At 36.9% G+C, this 23,330-nt stretch overlaps 1 protein-coding gene across 2 annotated transcripts in view; it reads left to right on the top strand.

Moving 5' to 3' along the window:
* FNDC3A (fibronectin type III domain containing 3A) overlaps window positions 1–23,330 on the top strand; it is a 103,937-nt gene that overhangs the window by 13,630 nt on the left and 66,977 nt on the right. The window contains exon 2 of one of the 2 annotated variants that reach the window (XM_026841371.1): window positions 8,461–8,536. The exons of the other annotated variant lie outside the window; for it this stretch is intronic. Within the exon in view, the coding sequence (XP_026697172.1) occupies window positions 8,461–8,536 (76 nt within the window). The remainder of the gene's footprint in view (window positions 1–8,460; window positions 8,537–23,330) is intronic. 2 annotated transcript variants of the gene reach the window in all.

The raw sequence follows: 23,330 nt of genomic DNA, 5'->3' as shown, positions 1-23,330 counted from the left end.
TCCCCCCCCCCCCCTTCTCCTTGCCTTCTTATGACTATGAATTGACTTTGCTGTTGAAGGATTGCTTTTCTGTTGTTGTGATATATTTAGTGGTAGATCTGTTAGCATTCTTGTTATGTATATTCAGAGGCTTTTAACTTGGAAAATTTGTTCCAGATTTCACTCATTCTAGGAAAATATGTAAATTCACGAAGTGTAACTAACTTAGAGGAAGATACCAAGTAACCCATTCAGTTCCTCTCCCCTTCAGTGGGAGGTGGGGGGTGGCTGGGGAGAGGGGAAGGATTCCAAATATCCCTTTACACTGAAATTCAATCTTGTTTCCTTTGGTTTTCTTGCCTTTGTGGCAGTAGACAGTGCTAGCCTGTATAGAGAACAGAGTGGCAGCTCTCAAATGGTTTTATCTGACAACTTCACACCTGACACAAAGTATTTAATGTTCTTTGGTTTCTTTAGCCTCAGTCAGGATTAAAAAAACCTAACCTTTTTCTTTTCCCCTTCAGAAGGCTGATAGTCCTTGGTGCTGAAAGATGCATTTGAGAGCTAAGATATTTTGAAGAGACACAGAGAACTTGATGTCTATAGATTTTTCTTTAATGAAAGTGCAAAAATATTTCTCTTAACTCTTGATAGTTTCAGTCTTTCAGCTAAGACTTTGCTGGCTAGAAATAAGCCAATAGGTTTTAGGAAAACTAAATATTTTTAAATTATATTGTAAATTCAGTAGCTAATAACATCTACAGACAGGGAAACTTTTAGGCATAAAAGCACTTATTCGGGCAACACATTTTGTTACCTGATGCAAAAGATGTGAAAATGTAGCTGTAAATACCAAACGTAACCAAAATTTTACTGTATCTAAATTGAATCTCTTGGTGTTTATGCTGGTTTAGATTTAGAAACTGTATGTCAGTCAGTCCCGTCCTTTTAGAAATTCAGGTAATAATTGAACTGTGGCTGTAAAATGTATGATACCTAAGATCATCCTTATGTGGTAAGGATAAGCTAGAATCTCTCTCATAAACCTTATTCAAATCTGATCTGCAGAAATTTCCCCAAATTAAGTAGGTCTTCATAACTTTATGGAGCAGAGTGGAGGAGAAAGTTGGCAACTATCTTAATTCTGGATTTGTTTTGCTTTGTGTCTGTGTGAAAGATCATCCAGTATACTTCTAGACATAATAATTTGTTGTTTGGGTCGGTTGGCCTGTTTTTTTACTTCACACTAAATTTAAACTTCTAGAACCTGAACAATAATTTTAAAATATTATTGCTTTATATATGATATATTAGCAATAATATTTTGCATATGTAGGTTTTTTCCCCCAATATCTTTTGTCTTACAGATCCACTGCATATATGTATTTGAAAGAAGTAGCAAAATATTTTTGAGGTACTGTTTTTTGGCTGGCTGTATTGTGTGTGTATGTATTTGGGGAGGGAGCCTTTTTTTTTTTAGCCTTTGACTTTTATTCAGGGAGCTGCTTTTGCTCATGTATAATGGTGATCAGAAGAAGAAAAATGTGTTAAACTTGGTATGTGACATCTTTTATAAATTTTGTTTTTAAAGCTCATTGACTTATTTTAGGTTTTATTTATTGGCTTTTTATTCCTCTGTAGAGACAGAAGTAGTCTGGACTTCTAATTGTATTTCCAGTTTCTGCTATGGAAAGTTATTGCCTTAAAACAGTGAAGTAAAATGTTTGTGGATTATTCCTAAGCTTTTTGCTTTCCTGCTCTGCAAGTCTTTCACCTCATCTAGGACCCTTATCAGGATGAATCTGATTCTGGTATTGGTACTTCACAATGTCCATAGATTATTTCAGTCTTGCTTACTAACCAGCTGATGGAGAACAGTCATTAATGGTGGAAGCCTATTTATAGTTTATCTCTTTTTGTGACCGAGAGAACTGGGAAAACTTTTCCCTGCTTGTTGTAACGTAAATAGGCATTTCTGATGATGCCACAAGTCTGATGCTGCCTTTCTTTCCCGTCAGATAGCTGAAATTATCTTGAAATCTGGCGATCTGTGAATATGTCACTATTTCTATTAGTAGGATGAAAGTGCAAGTAGAGATGCTTGTAGAAATGTGTATCTTACTGACAGAATGGTCATTTTTAATTGTTATTTCAGTGGAGTTAATGGGCTTTTGGGCCTTAATTAGAGTGCAAATGAACATGTTCAAAGCAGGATTAGCTAGCTTGGTATTTTAAATTCCATTCTGTCCCCCTGTGCTCCTATGAAGAAATAAGCTGCACATTCATCTAGCACAAGTAAAATGTTAGACTGCTTATGGAAGTATTCTGTATTCATAAAGACAAGGATTAGTAAGATATAAATCAGCTACATTTTCTATCATTGCCATTCTGCTTTTAAAAAACATTGCTGTGACCATATTGGTAGAGCAAAAATACCTCTAAGAATCTTACTTTGACTTCTGCAGACTCTGCTTCTTGCTGATAAAAGCTACTTCTAGACCTTTCTGGAGATAAGTCTTAACATTTGGCCTTAAGTTTTCCCTTTTTTTTAGAGCAGCTCTCTGAGTCAAAGTGGCTACAACTCTGCCATGCACAGATTTCCCACCTTTTGTTTGTATTCTTGGTCTTACAATTTTTTTTTTCTGACTCCAGCCATTTTTATCAAATTAATTTCTTCAGTGTTAGAAATAAGATAAAACTTGAAAAAACGTTCAGCTCCTTTCCTGGTTCAGTCTGCAGAAACATCCTGTAGTATCTCTTGCAGATATTAAAGAGTTTACTAAATAAAAACAAGAAACATTCAGCATTCTCCTCTTTAACATTTGTACTGCCCTTGATATTTAGATGCAAAATCAGAATACTTTCTCATCCTGCTCACACGGATGTGGTACAGCTAAATCATATATGAGATCTTCAGATGAAATTATTGTTAAATTATCATCATATCTGTTGATAGTAGTCTGTCCAAGTCAATGTTGCATGTCTCTGTGGGATGTGATCATACTACTTGAGCTACAATAATAATTATATTTTAATATAAATTAAATAATAATAATAATAATAATAAAAATTATATTTTAACTTGGGATTCTTTGGAGTGAGAAATACCATAAAATAGTTTTCTATATCTAGAATTGTGCTCTGAGGGTGTATTTATCATAAGATCTGCTCAAATTGTGATTTAAGGTGAAGAATAGATTTTCAAAGTTAATTAAGAGATTGTAATGCTTCTTCAGGCTACTGTTGGGAATTGCTTATATATTAGTAATTTGAGTGTGCTAAAGAATGTCGAAGAGACTAAGTGTCATGGAACAACTCATTTCTAGTAAACCATCTTTTTTTCCAGAAAGAGTGTGTGTGTGTGTGCAAACTGCCTGGCAAGAGTGCTCTCAGGAACAGTTTCTAGTATTGTCTGGGAAAAGATTGCTCGTTGGCATCAGCCTGTGTGGTGCTCAGGTCTACTTTAACATTGCAGGTGACTGTTCCAACACCTGGGAATGTTTCCAAGCACTGCTTATTACTCTTCTAATACATATGTGGGTTTAGGTACCACTTATGTGGTCAAGAGAATGAAGCAGTTCTGCTATGAGAGATCAGAAACATGAGGACTCCTCAGTTTGTAGACTAGGGACAAGGAGGGGGAAATTGCCAAGGCTTAAGAAATACTGAAGGAGGTGGGTGAAATTTACTCAGAACTGTTGTTCAGCAAATCCCATAGCACAGAAACTAGGGAACATTTAACTAGTAGGAGATGGGTTTAAAATGACTAAAAAGTGAACTTTGGGAACTTGCTGCCATATGAGGTTGTGGAGGCAGTTCAAAGCGTAAGTGAACTCAAAGACTTGAGGCAAACACATGGACAATAACAGAGATGGACTGCAGAAAGTGGCCTGGATCACTTGCTCTCCTTAAACAGCTTGATATATTAGAGACAAAGTACTGGGCTGGATGGACTGCTGACCTGGACTGCTGACCTAGATCATGAGGACATTTCTTATGTTTGTATTTGGCTTGAGCAGTTGCCTGAGTTTAAACAGCAAGTTCAGGAAAAACATACTGAGCTTTCTAATATATGGCATGATTCAGTTTTGTTAGGAAGCTGGTCTTTGCCAGTCCAGGCTATGTATCTTGAACTGACAGTGGATGGGCAGCAAAGTAAATGTTTTGAAATCAGGAAACAAAGTCAAGTATTCCATGCTAAGAAGGGGGTTTCATGAATACTATTCCTTTTTGTAAACTCTTTCTATGTTTTTAGGATGGATTTTGCTTTCAATATTGTGCTTAGAAGAAACCTCTATAATCCATACCTATTTAAACTACTACAAAGTTTAGTATGTTGTTCATTTGATCTGGATTTGTCTTCTAAAATATCCTTTGTAGAATAAATGCCAGTGAAAAGTATGAAACTTCACTGTTAAAGTTCTGACAGTGTTGGGCAACTGATGTTTCAGGTATTTCAACCTTAAGCTGTTGGGCTGGTCATTTTGTTTTATTTATGCAAGAACTGTTTTTAGCATAAATACATAGCTGCAGTCTTGTCAACTTATATGCTAATCTCTGGGAAAAGATTCTGTACTGTTTTTCATGAGGAACTGTATTGGGGTCATGTAGATCATCATTAACTGTTTAAAGGAAACAATTTACAGTCCCAGTGAAACTGACATACAGTTAGTTGTTGACCTAATACTCCCATTTCTTCATAACAATGCCTTAACATGTTTTGAACTTGAAACAAAAATATGTTGAGTCAAAGTTGTGTTAGCACAAAGAGAAATTACAGTTTTAAAATTTATTAGGTTCTGTTATAGTTGGTTATGCTTTAAAAGTGCTTGCAGGATTCTAGAGCTTCTATCAAGGCCTGTGTTTTAAGGTCATCTTATTTTGTTAAGCTTGTGAAATCCTTAATTAGTGTTTTGCTGATTTAGAAAGAGAAACAGCTTTTGAAAAGTGGCTGTGTTAAAGGTGGCTCCTACCGAGACTGACGCATCACAAATGAGTTTTTTCAGATTATTGTAGTTATCTTAGAAATAGAATAATGCATGTTAGCTTTTGGATAGTAAAACTTTAAATGCTGTGAGTAAAGCATCAGGATTTGTCACAAAAAGCTTGAGGTATGGGAAGAAAGGCCAAACCATCAGATTTTTCCAAAGCTTTTCACGTAGTTTGAGCCAACATGAATGTTTTGCCCAGAGAGGAAGGAGATCAAGGTCTAGAATATTCAGCATGAAAGATGAGGGCCTTGGTTTTCATAAGTACTGATGTCAGGGTTCATGAACCAGTGTGTTGGATAATGAGATGTTCCAGCCTGTATAAAGCCACCTAGAATGAAATGAAATGAAAGAGCTATGAAACAACCTGTGGATTTTATTTACCTAACACATGATGCTGTGAAAAATCCATGTTACCTTTCTCTTTAGAGAAATTTTCTTGCGTCTTTGGTTATGTGCAGATGACTTTTGTTAGATAAGAGGGAATCCCTGTGAGTGAGTGTCTGTCTTCGATAATATCTTTTCTGACCAGAAAGGTGTCACGCTATCTCTCTCTGTGCATAGCTTTAATTTTTCTTATTTTAGATTGCATCTGCTGAGGTGGTAGGTGTCAAAAATGTCCTTCTCAAAGCAGTGATTACTCCATGGGGTTCAGCAGTGATAAGGCTGGTCCAGCAACCAGTGCTGGTCGTGCTGGTCACACTGACACATGTTACCCCAACACAAAGACTTTTCAAGCCAGCAGTTCTTGAAAGTTCTGAAATTACTTCAGCCCCGATTCAGACTCTTTTGGCACACTTGGCAACAAATACAGCCTATCTTGGAATCATTGTAAAATACAAATGTAAACGTACAACATAAAAGTAAGGCTGAAAGTAGGAGCCAGTGAAATAAATAGACAGTGAGGCATCAAGTAGACAAATAGTCCATTGACAAAAAGGCTCTTATTTCCTGTTCCTGGGAACTGAGTATCTAATTAAACCTCATTAAGTCAGTGAGTCTCACCACCCTTTTGAATGGAAGTCAGATGTCCTCAGAGATGTGAAAATCTGATGACGTTCTGAGGGTCAGAGTAGTGCTGGACTCCATCAGGAGACCTGCTGCCTTATGGCAAAGATGCTGCTGAGCAGTACCCCTGCTCACTGTGTTACGCCCTGGCTGGTGTGCTGAGCCCTTACCTTCTTAGGCTAGCTGTGAACAGCAAAGATACTCACACAGGAGAAACCACTATAAAAGAAAATCAGGAGGCACAGGGCCTGCTTGCTGCAGTTGGGCCAGTATGTGTATTCCCATGCTCAGGTCCACTCTGCTAGCTGGAGCCTCCAGTTTGGATGTCCTGCAGCAGAGGTCTGGGGCAGAAAAATCAGCAGGTTCCCAAGGTAACATTATTGCCTGTTACCAACCTCAGGTACTCACAGAGAAAAAATGGGAACAGTGCAGGAATACCTGTCATTCCCCATTCCCTGTTACTTAAAATAGGAATTAAAGGAATTATACCAGCCATTGCCCTAAAACTTGAGGGATTTTCTGCTTGTCATAGTACATATGGTGGAGACCAAGAATACTGAGCTGAAAATTGTACAGATGGACTTCTCAGCTGCAGCCAGAATGGCTTCTTTCAGGAGTTAGGACATACTAAATCAGTCAAAAGACTTGGGTAAATGCAGTTATCCAACCCACACATAAGAGATGGAAAGGCATTGTCATGTATTCCTGTGAAGCCTTTAGGTACTTTTATTCCAGTCTAAATTTCAAGCTAAAACTTCCAACTGTAGCAGAGAGGGAAGAGTAAATCAGTGAAATTTGTCTTCAGAAAGTTATGCTTGCTTGGGGAGTCTGAAAAAGAAATTGTAAGAGCCCGTCCACTCATATTTCTCTCCTTCGTCACATTCTGAAGGTTATAGCCAGTTGTTGAAATGCTGCCTTCAAACACTTTGAAATAAAATGGCAATACCATATTTTGTGAAGACCTGTAAGTCTTAATTGAAGTTCATGTCTAAAATCCTCTTGTTTCTAAGTTTAGATTATACTATGAATGCTAATTCTTACTGAATTTTATATTCAGACACACTTTAGAAGATTTGGAAAATTTATTAGCACGATAAAATGTAGATATTGATATAGTTAATTTTTTTTTCTTAAAGAGCCTAAACCTTCTGGAGACATCTTTCTCCAGTAACAGCACCGTACCACATAAAACAACTTAAAGTAGTATTTTTAAAGTCCATGCTCAAAACTAAATCACCATTGAATCACATGGCCCAAGTTTGGAAATGTGAAATTCTATTATATCTCATTGAAGTTGCAGCTGTGTTAGGGTACAACTTGTCATCTTTTAATTAATTTGTAAAGTTGGTCTACCAGAGGAAGAATAATTCATATGATTTCTGCCTTTTCCTCCCCCTTTCCTTTCTCTCTGGTATTCGTAAAATAATAATACTCAAGTTTCCTGTTTTCCTTTTCTGTAAAAAAGATCAATTTTATTTTCTTTTAGCAAGTTAACAGAGTAAACTTTTGTCCATAATGTTGAAGACATGTATAATAATCATCTCTTTGATGATAATATTATCATATTATTATTATCATCAAATATAAGGGATATTTGATATCCCTTGATATTATTATCAAATAAAGGGATAATATTTCTTTGATTCACACCAGGAAGAGGACATACATTCTGTTTAGACATGTGCAAGGGAGACAGAAGAAAGATGTGTCCAGAAAGGAAATTATGAAATGTGCTTGCTCTTCTGTTGTGGGGTTTTTTTCCTTTGTTCATAGTTTTAGCTAGGTTCTTTGTGTTTACTAACTTTTTCTCTCACAGAAATGCGGGTTACAAATGAGAAAACAGAAGTCTAAAATGGTAACAGGCTTCTACTCTGGTACATGTGAAACTTCCTCTGTTTAGTTTGACTGATAAGTGTGCTTTCTGTTGCTTGGGTTTACAAAATTAGGATAAATAAAACTACATATTGCTTCATGCTGTGCATCTGGTGCACTTTGTCATGACTGCTAATAATGTTTTATCATTAATGAATGTACGGACATGTTTGGATCATGTGAAGAAAGAAATGAAACGATATTGGTTATGATGAAAATTCAAACACTGGGAATGCTAGACTTCCTTCTGAAACTTTAGTTTGATTAATGCTGAAGTTAATGTAATTTGTTGAAATAATTTAAACTGTACAAATAGGTTTTCAATTATACTAAGCAATCAAGAAAATAAAATTTGTACAGGTACTGTTTTACTCAGTTGTTATTCTCTCCTTGGTTCTTTGAAAAATGTTTGTTTAAAAATATCTGTGTGTATTCTTGCTCTTATCTCTTTCTCTGTGGGATGAAGGCAGCAAGCAGTGTGAAGTGAAAATTAATGTATTTACTAACCAGAAAAAAAAAGCTGTTTTTCCCCAGTAAAACTTTTTTTTTGCACATACCAGACTTCTGTAACGTATTCCTGTGTAATGGTTGTAAACACTCTTTTATTTTTAAGGTTATTCTTGTGCAAGTTAATCCAGGGGAAGCATTTACAATAAGAAGAGAAGATGGACAGTTTCAGTGCATTACAGGTAAAGCTGATAAATTTATTTTAATACTTCCTGAGTCTGCATCAGGATTAATAAAAGGCAATTTGTGGTTTTGAAAGTAAAAGACTGACAATTAAAAGATTATGTGCTAAGGATCATTGGATTTAGATTTCACTACCATAAACAAAGTACTTTTTCTTATACTAGATGAAATTAAATTCTTGGGGAGGGGAATGGTGGAACATTTTTAGTTTGCAAAGCAAACAGGGAAGTACTGTTGTAGCAACTTTTGACTCACGCCATTTATTACACAGACCTCAAATTAAAAGCTACATTTGTTAATTTGGTTTGAGTTGGTTTTTTTTTCTTTGCTGTCAGGTGGACATTGTTTGCCTTTCACAACAGTAGCTGTCTGTTATCTCGGTACTAGTTTTTCATTATATCTCTAGGGGCCAAAATGTGTCCTTTCTGAGGTCTAGTAAGTGCAGCTTCAAAATATAAATGCTTTGTCTAAGCATAGCATCCCCATATGCAATGGTCAGTTTGGATGTTGTTTTCTATTCTGAATGAAAATAGCTACCAGTTAAGCCTATCTACAGCTGCAAGAAATGAGCAGTCAGCTATTGCTGCTGTTTAGAATACCACTTTTACTGTGCTATAAGAGAGTATCCACAGATTCAGCTGTGGGGTCACTTTTTTTTCTTGTTATCTTCTGGGCCAATGAATCCTACCTTCTTTTTTTTCTGGATGTTGGCCCAGCTTCAACAGATACTGTTACAGGAAGTAGAAGCAAATATTTTCCAGCTCCTTTCCCCACTCTACAGTCTGAGAGGAAAGGTCTGGTTTCCAGTGTCTTAGACAGGTCCTTTGACCACAAAATAGCTGATTAAAATGAGCTCTTAGATTGTAATTAAGTTTATATCCTCAATTCTTAAAGTTTATGTGGCTGTTATTGAGTGGCATGCTTTGCATTTTTGGTTCTATTTTTGATTTATCAGATGGGCTTAGTGAGGGGGGACAGGGGGGAAATTAATTGACACTTTTCTTGTATGATCATCTTCAAAGCAGGAAGTGTGTGATGAACTGCAAAAATATTGAGATCATATCTTTATGGTTTTAACCTTTCATTGTATGGCTTTTATTTTTGTTTGCTTCCTCTTGCTTTCCGAGTAGGTAGCTCAGTATTGTGATTTGATTCAGCTGCTGATTTCTTCATGCTTTAAATATGAAACTGTGTGTGAGGAGTTATTGGAGAGTTGTTCCTGGGAGTCGCTAAGTTTAAGCTCAGGTACATTCTTTACAACTTTTCTGAGAAATGGCACTGGCAATCTAGGAACCTGCATCCCAAATCAGTTCCACTGCTTTTGCAAACCTCCTGTCATATATTGACATTCTCCTTGTCCTTCTCTCTTCCAGGAGATGAAAATACATTTTATAGCTGGTAGTAAAACAGGGGACACAGAGGCTTTTCGTATCTGTTCATTCACTAATCTTAGTACGGAATCCAGGTTGCATATGATCTTATGAATATTGCTTTTCTGGTTTTGCCACTCCTGAGACACTTCTGTGTTTTATCAGCACTATGCCGATGGATCTTTCTACCTTTTGGTTTCTTAGGTTTGTTGGCTTAAAATTCCCTTAGTAATTGATGCTGTACTTTTATCATTGTATGTATTGTAACTGATGAGGAACGTCTCCTGTTTTCTCCATAGAGATTTGTATAAAGTGAACAATTTCCGATGGTGTACGTTATAGAGAGTAATTTGGTGTTGGTGGTCCTTTTTGCTCTGCCACAGCTTCTCAAACATAGTTTGCCCTTGACCTGGCTACAGAATGGATGACCAGTCTGCAAAATATATTACAGTCACAGGAGAATTCATTGTCTCTAAAGAAAGAAAGTTCACATCAGTTCCCTGTTATTTTCTTCACTGTATGCACTCAGTTATTAGGTCAAATCAAAGTTAAAGATGTGGAAATACATAATGAGTACAGTTTGGAGGAAACCTTGTAAATGTGCGGAGATGCTTACTTTAAAAAAGGCACGAAGAAAGCAAAGATTGCTGAAATTCAGTGGAGATGCAATCAATGGGAAGTTAATTCAGTCATTAAAATGTATCTTAATACTTTTTTCCAATCTTAGTTTTTCCTGTAAATGTTTACCCACCTTTATACTCTTTTCTGACTGTATTGACTTAAAAGTCTCTGCAAAGAATGCATACACAGCTTTTTCTGTGATCTACTATGTAAAAAGAGAGGTAGTATTACATACATTAAAAATGTGTATTTGTATACTACTTTGCAAAACCACAGCACATATTGCCCACAGAAAAACTGTAATTATGTACAACAAATATATTGCAATTAATATGGTTTTTGTCTTGTATCACACTTGGAATCCATCTGGAGGAAAAACATTAGTACAAGCAAAGATTTTTCACTTAATACTTTATTACAGGCTTTCCCTTATCCCTTTCAAAATAAGGCTTGTAAAGCTTACATGTATCATTCACAACATTTATTTGTAATGTAATGGTAAGTGACCACCAGACAAATATCTTCATTTCTGATGTTTGCTTTTGAGAATGAACTGGTTCTGAGAACTTCATTTACTTGATATTTTGTGGGATGTTCAATAACAAGGACTTCAGTTCAATGCTGAACATAATACAATTTTTTTTTTAAGGAACAGAAAATTTTCTAAGTCCATATTCTAATTTATACTTAGCAAAATGGTGGCTAACAATTAGGTTGTCTCTTTGGAGTAAAGTCTTAACCAAAAGATATCCAAGGAAAAGGAAAAATAATTAGAGATTACAAAGGATAGTAAGAATTCAGAATGTTACGTGTTGACCACAGATGAAAATGATAAAATGTAGATTCAAGTTCTTGCAAGGCAATTTGCATGGTTTTATAAATCGAAATTATGTAGGTATGATACTAAAAAAAAAAAAAAGGTGAGAGGTAGCAAGCTGCTTCTGGATAGATCCCCAATAGAAGTGCAGATAATGCAGATACAGTAGTTGGGGTGATTTAGTAAGTGACTGTTTCTTGGATAATTCTAGATCTCTCTTGTGCCTTATTGCTGGTGAATTCACCTTGAGATTACGTTGTCTGCTGAAGTCAATATGGATTGTTTATAAATCTAACCATAATGTTAATTGTATTTTCTTGCATCATATCCCTGTCTGTTGGAAGCATTAAGATGCTCCATCAGTCTTGGTGCTGCTCTTGTTTTTATTTTATTCGTAAAAAGAACTATTCTTTCTTTGGATACTCTATACATAAGGTAAAACTTTTCAACTTGAAAACAGGGAGAGTTAGTGTCTCCCCAGGAGAAAGGAGAGATGTTCATAAAGTGATTATTTTAGAGCTGTCCTTGAATCAATGAAGTAATGAAAACTTAAAACACCAATTAATGGGGAAGCACACCGTGTTTTTTCTGTGAGCTAAGCTTCTGAAGAAAATGCTGCATTTATACTGAGGTCTCTGTGCTGACTTACCATCTGTTTGCTGGTATAACTCTCAGATGATCTGTAATGCTTTGACTGTTTTGGAGTTATGGTAACTGAGAACTGACTTCTTAATGCAGGCCTCTTCCATGACAGTTAAGATTGGGTGAAAAGGCTCTTAAGATTATTAACTGGTTTGAAAAAAGTTTGGCAAAAGAGCAGTGGTGGTGAAGGGACCCTTCTTCCTTGGTGAATCCAAATCCTTTATTCTGGTGGAGTTTTGATGATTTAAAATTTTATTCTTAGTGTCTTATATTTCTGTAAAATGGTTGCTTTGTATTTCCTGTATTTGGTAATCTTGGACCTTACTTGCTTTTCTGTTGTACATATTTTAACTTAAATACAGCTTCAAATGAGCATTTCTGTGTGCAAATGGACATTTTTTCCTGATTTTTATAAGATATTTCTTTGGCAACCTACTGCTTTGTCTGATAGCAGTGACTTCTGCCCCCTCTTGACGCAACTTCAATTTAAACCATTTATCAGTCTCTTACTTTCCAAAGACACTGTGCTTTTGTTGCTACATAGATAGGAAGATAGCTGTCTGTGTATCCATGTGTTAGACCAAAATGTTTATTTTCAGATCTCTTTTATATCTATGAAACTGTTCTTATATCTTACTCAGACTTCTGTGGGAAACTTTCCTTAAGCCAAAATTTTTTGCTCTTATAGTGAAATAATCAGCTACATTACAGTGATTCAGAAAACCAGGTTTGAAATGTATGAATGGGCTCTCTTCGTGGAAGTGAATTACTGCAGATCACTCATTCATGAATTCTTCCTATTGCAGAATAAATGAATGAAGATGACTCATCTTGAGTACATTTTATAACAGTCCCAAGTTACAGCTAAGGGCTATTAAATGTTACTTGACATAATAAGAGAGACCATGTTCTATATGTCTCTACAAAGGAAAATTGCAATTTTCATAATAAAATAAGAAAATGTATGTAAATTAGAATGAGTCATAAATACTTCATGCTTTGAAATGAAATGAAGGATCAGTATTAATGTTAGTCTCTGGGATAAAAGTTAAGCAATCTTAATATCATTTTTTTCTCTTTACAATAAGGAATAAAATACTTCTGAAAACTGTTTTCAAGGAAATCAAGAGCAAAAGATCACATCAACTCTGAGACTACAGTAGTGAAACACAAACTTTTTTCATTCTAAGATTAACTTCAGCTTTGCAACACCAAACCTCTACCCAGAATACTGTGTGAATAAAACTGTTAGAGTCATAGAATGGTTTGTGTTGGAAAGGATCTTAAAGATCATCTAGTTCCAACCCCCCTGCTGTGGGCAGGGACACCTTCCACTAGATCAGGCTGCTCAGAGCTTCATCCAGCCTGGCCTTGAACACTTCAGAGAGGGGGCAGCCACAGTTTCTCTGGGCAACATGTGCCAGTGACTCACCACCCTCATCATAAAAAATTTCTTCCTTATGCCCAGTGTAAACCTACCTCTTTCAGTTTAAAACCATTGTCCCCTGTCCTGTTACAACAAGCCCTAGTAGAAAGTCTCGCTCCACCTTTCTTATAAGCCCCCTTCATATATTGAAAAGCCATAATAAAGTCTCCCTGGAGCCTTCTCTTCTCCAGACTGAACAACCCCAACTGTCTCAGCCTGTCCTCATAAGGGAGGTGCTTCAGCCCCCTGATTATCTTCATGGTCTCCTCTGGACTTGCTCCAACAGGTCCATGTCCTTCTTATACTTGGAGTCCCAGAGCTGGACACAATATTCCAGGTGTCGTCTTGCAAGAGTGGAGTAGAAGAGGATAATCACATTTTGGCTATGCTGCTTATACTGCAGCCCAGGATACGGTTGGCTTTCTGGGCTGTGAGCACTCGTTGTTGGCTCACATCCAGTTTTCCATCCACCAGTACCCCCAAGTCCTTCACTGCAGGGCAGCTCTCAGTCTATTGTCTACTGTTATCTGCTGCCAGGTCTCATGTGGTTTTGGTTGTTTTCAGATAGTATTAGAGCAACCAAGCTGAGCAGTTTAAAATCCAAATGTAAATGCTATTTAAGCACATTTGAACCAAAAGGAACCCTAGATTTATTTTGTTCTCGGTATCATCTGATGCTCTTCTGTTGATTTTTATTTAAAACTAATTTATTAATATTGCAGGTGGTTAAAGACCAGTCATAAAATTCTTTACAAGTTGCCACAAAGCCTTCAGAAGGGACTTTGGCATCTGCCTTAGCACTAGCAAAGTTTAGGAATAAAAGAATATTTATTTAAATATATATATCTATAGTAATGGAACAAATTAGCAAAACCAATACAACACTGTTAACAAGAATTCTCTTCTAGACTATTTCTAGTCTTCTAGGTAGCTTAAGAGCCTGGATAATGAACCCTTACAAGTATGAACCCAAATGTGTATTACAAAGTTTTTAGTGCTATAGTATTTCCATTAAGAACAGCCTACTGGAGCCACCCAGGGAAGCTGCTCTGCATGATCTTTTCTTTCTGTAGCCCAAGAAGAAAATGATTCTTTATCCTTGTTTTCATTTACCTGATTCTCATTTCTAAATACTGAGATGTTACGTGATGACATGTGCAAGTTTATTTCCTTTCCTTTTCATCTTCAAAGATGCTTTACAGCTTTTCTCCACCGTAGCCTTCTGAAGACACGGTTGTAGGGTCTTATACATCTGTTCATTAAAAAAAAAACCCAAACAAAAAACAAACAAACAAACAAAAAAACCACAAACCAACAAACTAAACAAACCCGCCCTAAATGCTAAACCACTTAGGTTGCCTTATCCATTCCTTCTGTGTGAGTTCTGTAGAAGACTAAACATGATATGCAAAGCTGAAACTAGATATGGATACTTAGATTAACATCCTTTTCTACATATTAATTTTAGGATCTCCATCAGAGGTATTTAGAGGGCCTTAATTAAAGGTATTGAGGAAAGCTAAGACAAGTCAACTGAAAGTGTGAGGTCACAGCAAGCTACAGTGACTTAAAGCCACTTAACTCTTGGTTGAGGATATCCAAGTAGGATTTCATAGCTGAGTCTAGGAGTAGCTTAACTTTAAAGCACCTCTGTTTGGAAATTATCTTCAATATACACATTTTAGAATTATTTTACAGATGCTTGTATTTTCAGGTACCTACAGTCAAGCTAAAAATAACATTGGTATTGGTCAGCTATGCAGGAGTATGACTGCAGAGGAGACTTGATTCTTTTCTGTATTGCAACAAGATGATGAGGAGAGAAGGTGGCCAAGAAATGTGGTTGTAGCAGTTTTAGTTATCTATTTCCAAAATAATTGTAAGTAGGAGCTGCTTTTTTTTATAGCTTAGAGTAGTGATAAACAGAGCGCATGGATGACATTGCAAATTTTGTCAGACTTGCCCCTTTGCCTTTAACAGGTAGGTTAACATAAAAGTTGGATGGAGATATGGCAAATATCTTTCTGGTACGGTAAAGAAATAACAATGGATTTAAGCCCTCACTGTAGTCCATATAAAAGGCTCATGTATTGCCTTTGGCACACAGAAATCTAGTCCATAATTCAAGTATTATTGGCAAGTGAAACTTTCATGCAAGCTCTGCTGCTGCATCTTTTCTAGTACTACTGCTAGTACTGTGATGAATTATAGCTAGCTCGGGTACATCTACTTGATTCTGCAGTCCCATTTGCAATAGGGCAGAGTCAGTCTTCACTCTTTTCAGGACCCTCTCTCACATTTGTTTTACTAACTCAACAAAACTTGGAAAGTAGTGCAAAACAAGGTCATTGCTCTGACCAGAATTAACCACAGCAAAGTCTGTTGTTTAGATCTGGCTCTTTCTGCTCTGAGAGTGGCCATGAGAATTAGCCTTGTAACGGAGCTCCCTCAGCCTTCTCTGGGAACTGCCTGACCTCCTCCTCTGTTAAGTCTGATAACTTACCAGGTCTTGATGATCCCAGTCGTCTTTTGCCCTTGATGGGATGATACAAGAAACTGTTGCTGGAAAAAGATTACTTTATTATGCTGCTTCTCTGTCAAAACAGCTTGCATTACTGTTGTGCCCACTTTGTTAGGATGTTCTGAAACATGCTATTCCCAGAATAAACTAAATTTAGCAAAAGTTTTATTAAAAAGCAAACTAGACCTGTTTTATCACCCTCTGCAGCAACAAATAAAAAAGCCAGATTAAAAGGGAAGTGCATTAATTCAGATCTCTTTCACAATGTTGGCTGCAGTGTGTTTTAAGGAAAACTTAAATTTTCTGTTATTGGTTGCTGTTCAAAATATGTTTAAAAGATCTAATATCTTTATATGGACAAAACATGTCTAACCTTTTTCTCTTGGTTGTTTTCTCATTCTTCTATTAGATATTTTTCTAACTTTTATTCTATCTTGACTTATTTCACATATTTTGCGATGTGAATGAGTTTATAATTTACTATATTCATTACAGGGTGTTCAGTCAGGTTCTCCTTTTCCTCTCTCATTTTCCTGTATATTCTGATCAGATAATCTTCCCTTGTTAATCTTCTCTAATGTCCTCCTTTATTCCCTCTTTTCACTACACTGCAAACCCAGCCTGACTGTAGGAAGGTTCTGGAGACATTTGTTTGAAATATCAGTGCTTCAGCTGCATACTGAAGTCATCTAATTTTAGGTGTCTAAATGTGTGTTTCTATATGTGTCCTTGGATCTAAGCTCCCAGTATAACTAGTGAAGATTTAGTCACTAGCTGGTACAGTCAGTGCATTTCAGCTGACATCAGTTTGTACTGAATAGCTCTCCAGGCTCCACTGTCTGTACTGACTAGATCTCCACTTGCTATAATGGGAGTTTAAAGTCCTAACTTGCATGCAGACACATAATTTTAGATCCCTAAATGAGATGTCTCCATTCTGGAGCTAAAGCCTGGTTATTATAAGCTGAAATAAGTAAGGCTACATCCTGACAACATCTCATTTGAGTGTGTTGTTTCAGTTGTGCCCACAGTGAATGTCTTTGTCCTCAAGCATTTGAACTCTTTGAACTCATCCATTTCCATGAGCTTCTAACATCTCACATTTTACAAGGATGGTACCAGTACTTGGAGGTGCATGTTAAGAATGGAGTTACAGCCCTAAGCTGCAGCTAGAGAATGCCCCTAAAACTTGGTTTCTATGACTGTATCTAGCCTGCAAGACTGGGAAGCATTAACTCAAACTGCTGAGATTCAGGTGCTACTGTGGGCTGAGTCTGGAATCAGTTGGATGAGTCTTGTATGAAGCATGTTAAGCTTGATAGGTCTCTGTCTGGCACTATTATAGTAGTCCCCTGGCATTGCAGTCAGTTCATCAGATTTCTTCCCTGACGGTGCTGTTGATGTGAAAGAAATAGCCCTGTATTACTTGCTTTACCAGGGGCGGGGGCTAAAGAGGGGAAAATGTATATAGGATCACTTATTGGTTTCTAATGTAAGTAGAAGGTTTGTCTAATGTAAGTAGTTTGCAATTTGAACTAAATCAGAGATAAGAGATGCAGGTAGAGGAGTCTGAAAAAGATTTTACTTAGTATTTTCACGTAATATCCTAACATTTAGAATAACATGCTGATAGTGTTTTCTGTATCTTAATTGGATGCAATCTGGTTGATTGAAATAATAGTTTCATGAAGATAACTAACTTATTAAATGGAGAAAAAAGTTTCACAATTTTATTATCTAATTCTTTAAAAACAAATGGTGATCTAGTTTTATAGAAACTCAAACTTAAAAACATTGCCTTTGCACTGGGTTTCATAAAAATGGAAAGGCTAGAACGTTGTGCATAAAGGGCTTCTTTGTGTTGTCTGTTGGAAAATGCGGCAGATTGTTAGATGAGACCCCTGGAAATTTTCTTTATAGTTCCATCCTGTGAGATGCAAGTTGTATTGCTACATCCTTGACGTGTAGTGGTAGCTGTGAAAGTATTCACACTTCTACCAAAAAATTACTGTTAACGAAGAACTAGGTTTGAATTAGTTTTGATTTACCCTTTTTTCTATTTGTACTCCAAAGAGTAGTGGCTGCCTTATCTTGTGGACCACTGTTAGGCACGTGGTAATTGTGAGGGGTGACAAATGGATTAGGAAGGAAACCAAAGTCTTCATGACAGTGGAACAACTCTCCCAGATATTATTTTTCCACAGCTCATCAAGACAGAGCAAGCTCCCCACGCATGCTCAGGTTGCCACAACCACGCCAGTAGCTTACAGGGCCTGACACTGCTCTGCCTCCATGCTTTCTACTTCAATGTTAAAAGTTGTTGTGGCCAAGATAGCAACAGAAAGAGACCAGGACGTTAGTATCCCTTTCCTTCATTTTCACCTGTACAAGGCTGCTATTTTGTCTGTGTTGGGTCAGGGTACACTTTCCTTGCCAGAATGTAGTATCTAACTGAAGTTATAACTTTGAATCGAAGGATGTTTTTAGTCTGTTCTTAGTTTTGCTTTTTTCCTAAGGGATGAATCAGCAGCACATGGCTTGATAGATATGGCTGTGCATGTGTTATTAATAGTAAATGATTATGGTTGTCTTTTTCTGACTGTCTGTTAAATGACTGAGGTTTTGTCAGCTTGCATGACTTACATGATCATGACACTCTTCAACTTCATTAAAATCATGGTAATATAACTGCACTTCCCATTCTTCCCTTTGCAGACATGCAGCAATCTGTTTTACATCTAAAGCAGTCTATTATCCAAATGAGGGAAAGGAAGAAGAGGAGAAAGATAACAAGGTCATTACAAACATATAGGCTAGCTGTGCACAAATATAAACAGCTACCGTGTAATGTGTGTTAAAGACCAATTACAAGCGTGTAAGTTCAGCCACTTAAAGCCATTAAGAAACAGTGTAATTACATGGGGTTTCAAGCAGAGTTGGAAGGGCCAAATTCACTGGTAGTAAACACTGCTCTCCACAGTGCTGTTCTTGTTTTCTTTTTGCCAACAGGCAGCTCTCACTCGGCAAAGGGCTTTTCAGTTGTCCTACTAGAAAATGCAGTTGTCTAGAGCAGGTGCCCTATGACACCACCCAAAGAGCCTCAGATTTTTTTCAGGTGACTGTACAGCACCCTATAACTGGTAGATGGGTCTCAAGTTAATGGCATCAGAGCTACTAGAGAAGCTGACTACCCAATTCCTCCCCATCTGGTTAATCAGCTGTTTTGTGGTTTATCTCCTGTGCCTGTTCTCCATTTGTTTTTCCAGTAGCCTGTTCTCCAGCAGTTTCACTTATCCTTTCCCTTTAGTGCTCTACATATAGGCCATCTTCATGTATGCTGTGTTTCCCTTGGATGATCTTGACAGTTGTACTCAAAGGTAGAATGGATGTGCCTTTCAAGGCAACCAAAGAAAGAGTTGCATATAAGAACTATAAATGTTAAACCAATAGTCTATATTATTGCTTCTTTAATAATTCTTAAAAGGAGTTGTTATGGAATTGTAGATTGAGTAAGATATAAGTTACTGTGAGTAGGATAGTGATAACTTCCTCATAATGAACTATTGCAACAACCCTAGAAAAATCTTGTCACACACAGGCAGGTCATCTTAAAGTAGAACAACTGTGCTTAACAAAGACCACAACAGGACTGTGGGCTGAGACAGAGTCCCAAAGTAGGAAAAGCCCTACTTGTAAAACACAGCTTTAGCATGCCAGTTCCAAAAACAAACCAAAAAACCAAACAAAATAATTAAATCAGGTGGATACAAATTCCCAGGAAGAGGGCAGGGAAAGAACTATGTAGGTCTAGGTGCTGTAACTTAATGATACTGCAGCCTTGTCTTCCAAGAATCAGACTGAAAATTGAAGATAACATAAAAGGAGAAAGATGTGTCTACAGAGAGTGGCAGCCTTTCTCTTCTCTGTATTTCCCAGAGTTTGTGTTTAAGATAGTCTCTTGAAAGACAGCATTTAAGTGAAGTGCTAGTCTGTTACATCTTCAGCTGCTTTAGCCTTGAAGAAATTGTGCTCCAAAAGACACCACTCTCTTGACAGTTGGCTCTTACAGTTTATACAACCAAGAAACATTTCAGTAAAACTCTTTAGCAGCAGGTAGATAAAGAAAATTATATGAAATGTACTTAGGTTTGCATTTATGACATAATTGTTTTGTTAAAGTAAGTTGAATCTTACATCTCACCTGACTTTTTACTCATTTTTCAAAAGATACTACATATAAATAAAGCTGTCTTGCAGGCAGATCCTTGGAGTGCCTAAAGTCCCGAGACGAGTTTGGAAATTTAAGCAACTAAATTATTTTTTTCTTAAAGAGACTTTTTTTCTGAATTGGGTAGTAAGGGATCAAAAGCAGAGTGATTAGCTCTGATTTAGTCTGACACTGCTGGCAGTGCAGTTTTGGGGAGCATCTGGTGACTAAGAAATGCATCAATGAGTTAAAATAGTAGGTCACAAAGGCAGTCTGAACAACTGGAACCAGTTAAAGTTCTTCCAGCATGAGTTTTAAAAGTCACTTGCTGAGAGAGGTGAAAAATAAAAATGCGTATCAGAAGGCTGGCTAGTGTGACCCTAACGTCCACTCATTTCCTTGACTTGTACTGCAAATAGATAGAAGAGGACTGGCAAGCATGAGGCATTGAGACTGATCATTGATGATTTGATCACTTCTTACTGTGGACTTCTGGCCCATGTGTGTTGGAACAGTGCTTTTCTACACAGGTTGTAAATCTGTCATGATTTTTATGTAGCCTTTTCAATAAAAGGGTGTGGTTTTATGCTTACTACACCCTTCTAATTCTTATGCAAGGAAAGATTACATAGAAAGGAGGAAAATGTACCTTTGAAAATACCCTATCTTTTCTCTTAAATGCAGCTATATACACACTCAAGTTTCTTTGCATTCTTTTCCAGCAAAGATATGACACATGATAGACTAGGAATCTTATTCACAGGCCCACGCAGCTTTATCTGTAGGTTGTTTCCCCAGTTCATTCTCTGACAGGTCTTTAAAATACCATCCACAGCACCAATTTGCCCATAATGCCTTCCAACTGTGTATTATGTTCATAGAATTTCAGTGTGTTGTAATTTTTTTTCAGTTACTGAGCTTCATCCTCTCATCTGAAAAACAGATCCATTATTTTTGATGAGAAAGAATCTAGTCTCATCCTGGTGACAGCAGTTAAATAGAAGGGTGTGGGGTTTGGGGTTCTTTTCAGAAGCACATAAATGTGTCGCTGGATCATCTTGTATGGTGGTGTTGTGCTGCTGGGTCTGGGCGAGTAGTACATTTGCAGGTGAATGTTTCTGTGCAGCTTCAGAGAACTGGAGGGAGGTCTGAAGTGCCTGGGAACATGTCACGTAGAAAAAGAGGCTGAATGTCATGTAAGGTTATGTCTATATAGGTTATAGCCTTGGGGGACATGAAGGCCAGTGGGAAGTAAATAGAAGGACTAGAGAATGCAGGTGTAAGGAATTGCAAGTATGCAGCGGAGTCTTGAGGCCAGATACCTGCATGTTGCCTACCTCCATGCCATAAAATTCAAAGCATAGTAAAGACTGGTTTTTGATCTCTATCTCTGAAGAGCTTTAGCAGAGTCAATATAACCTTACTTGTTTTTTTATTTAGGTTCTAAATTGTGGTTGAAATAGGAAAGGATTGAATGCTAAAGCATGATGCACAGCTAGCCTAGAGTGTAAATATATCCCTCCTTAATCACTCAGTAACCAATGCACTCAGGTATCTTTCAGCTATCAAGATATTCTAGAAATACTTGGCATTTTAGCAAAGCTGATCATGCAAACAATTCCAATGGCAGTAGGAGATCTGTATTCCAGAAGTGGTAAAAGATCAACAAGAACATGTATTAACTGTCTACAGGAGTGTTGTTTGAATGGTACCCCTGAACTGGGTGAAATGCAGTTATATACAATACAAGGTCATGCATAAGATTAATAAATTATAAATGGGGATCTCCTCACTTGAAACTTGATAAGGAGGAGGAGGAGGAAACAAGCAAGCTATTTGACTCACAAGATGAGTATTATCTCCAGTATAATGTATCTGTAAAGGTTACTGTGATCATAAAATATATCAGGGCAGTTTTTCCTAGTACGGCTTGGGATGTTCAGTAACATTTTACAGGATTCTGCTGAGACTTGAACTGTAATTTGATAATTCATGTTTACAAAAGAAGCTTATTCCAGGTCTTGTATAAAAGAGCTATTAGGCTATTCAGGAGAATGAGCCGTCTATTTTAAAAAAGGAAAGTAGAAGAGTATGGTTTGTTTGGCTAAAAATGAGTTTTGTTAGAGATAGGTGAGTAAACACCAGGGATTTAAAAAAATAATAATAAAAAATTAATAGTTAAAACCAGGGCTGGTTTAGAGCCCAGCTGAATGCTAAATGGCTGTGAATAACTTTTATCTAATTACAGGAAGCCTCCTTGCTACATAGGAGAGTGGTGCTGTAGAACAGCACTCTAGTCTGTTCTAAGATTGGTCTTGATGCTTTTATAGAGAATCCATTTATGATGAATCTTGATGTATGATAATGAGGAAGAGAAAAAGCTGCAGTTTCAGGTGAATAGACTTGATTCATGAGGTCTTTTTCAATCCTTGAGTCCTGACAGTCCAGCAACAGAAAATGTAGATCTCCTGCACCCAGACAGTAGTGAAGCAATAAAAAGGTTTCTGCACAAAAGACACATTTACTTTCCAGCTGTTAAGTAATTTTCTTGTCTCAACTCCTTTAGTAGAGGGATATATTGATCCATACATAATGTATGGTAAGGAGCTCCACCGTATGCATGTGTCTTTTTCCATTTCTTATGGTTTGGAATGGACAGCTCTTATATGTCTGAGCCAGGTTAGTTGTTTCATACCTGGCCTCTTATTTGGCACCCGTAAGTAGATTCCTCACATAGTTCTTTCTGGCTCTAAATTCATTTTGGCTGCTGAAACAGTGGGTATGTTAGTTTTTAAAATGTATTTGGTTACAGAGCAAATTGAATTTAAAGAGAATGCTGCAATGGCATAGGCTTATCTTTGTGTCTGGTCCCTGCTTACTGCTTTACCAGATACTTTCTTTCTGATAATACATATTTATTAACATTGTTGAAAGCTTTTTATCTACAACAATCTTTGTCGTAGATGGTCTTAATGTTTGAGCTTACATACTTCCCCTGTGTGGTAACTTGCTTGAGATTTGGAGAAAATAATACCTTGTTGAAGGGATCCGTAAAGAGTTTATTGTGGAGAATCAAGGACCCTTTGTTACATAAAACACCAAAAAGACCAAATTTTAAACTTCAAATGCTAAAACAAATGTAAAAGATTTAAATAAAATTTTTTAAAGCCTTTATTAGTTAGCTGTTGG

Source organism: Athene cunicularia (genome assembly GCF_003259725.1).
Source record: "Athene cunicularia isolate RWA chromosome 1 unlocalized genomic scaffold, athCun1 chr1_part1, whole genome shotgun sequence".
NCBI lineage: Eukaryota > Metazoa > Chordata > Aves > Strigiformes > Strigidae > Athene > Athene cunicularia.
This window is presented reverse-complemented; position numbering and strand designations above follow the sequence as displayed.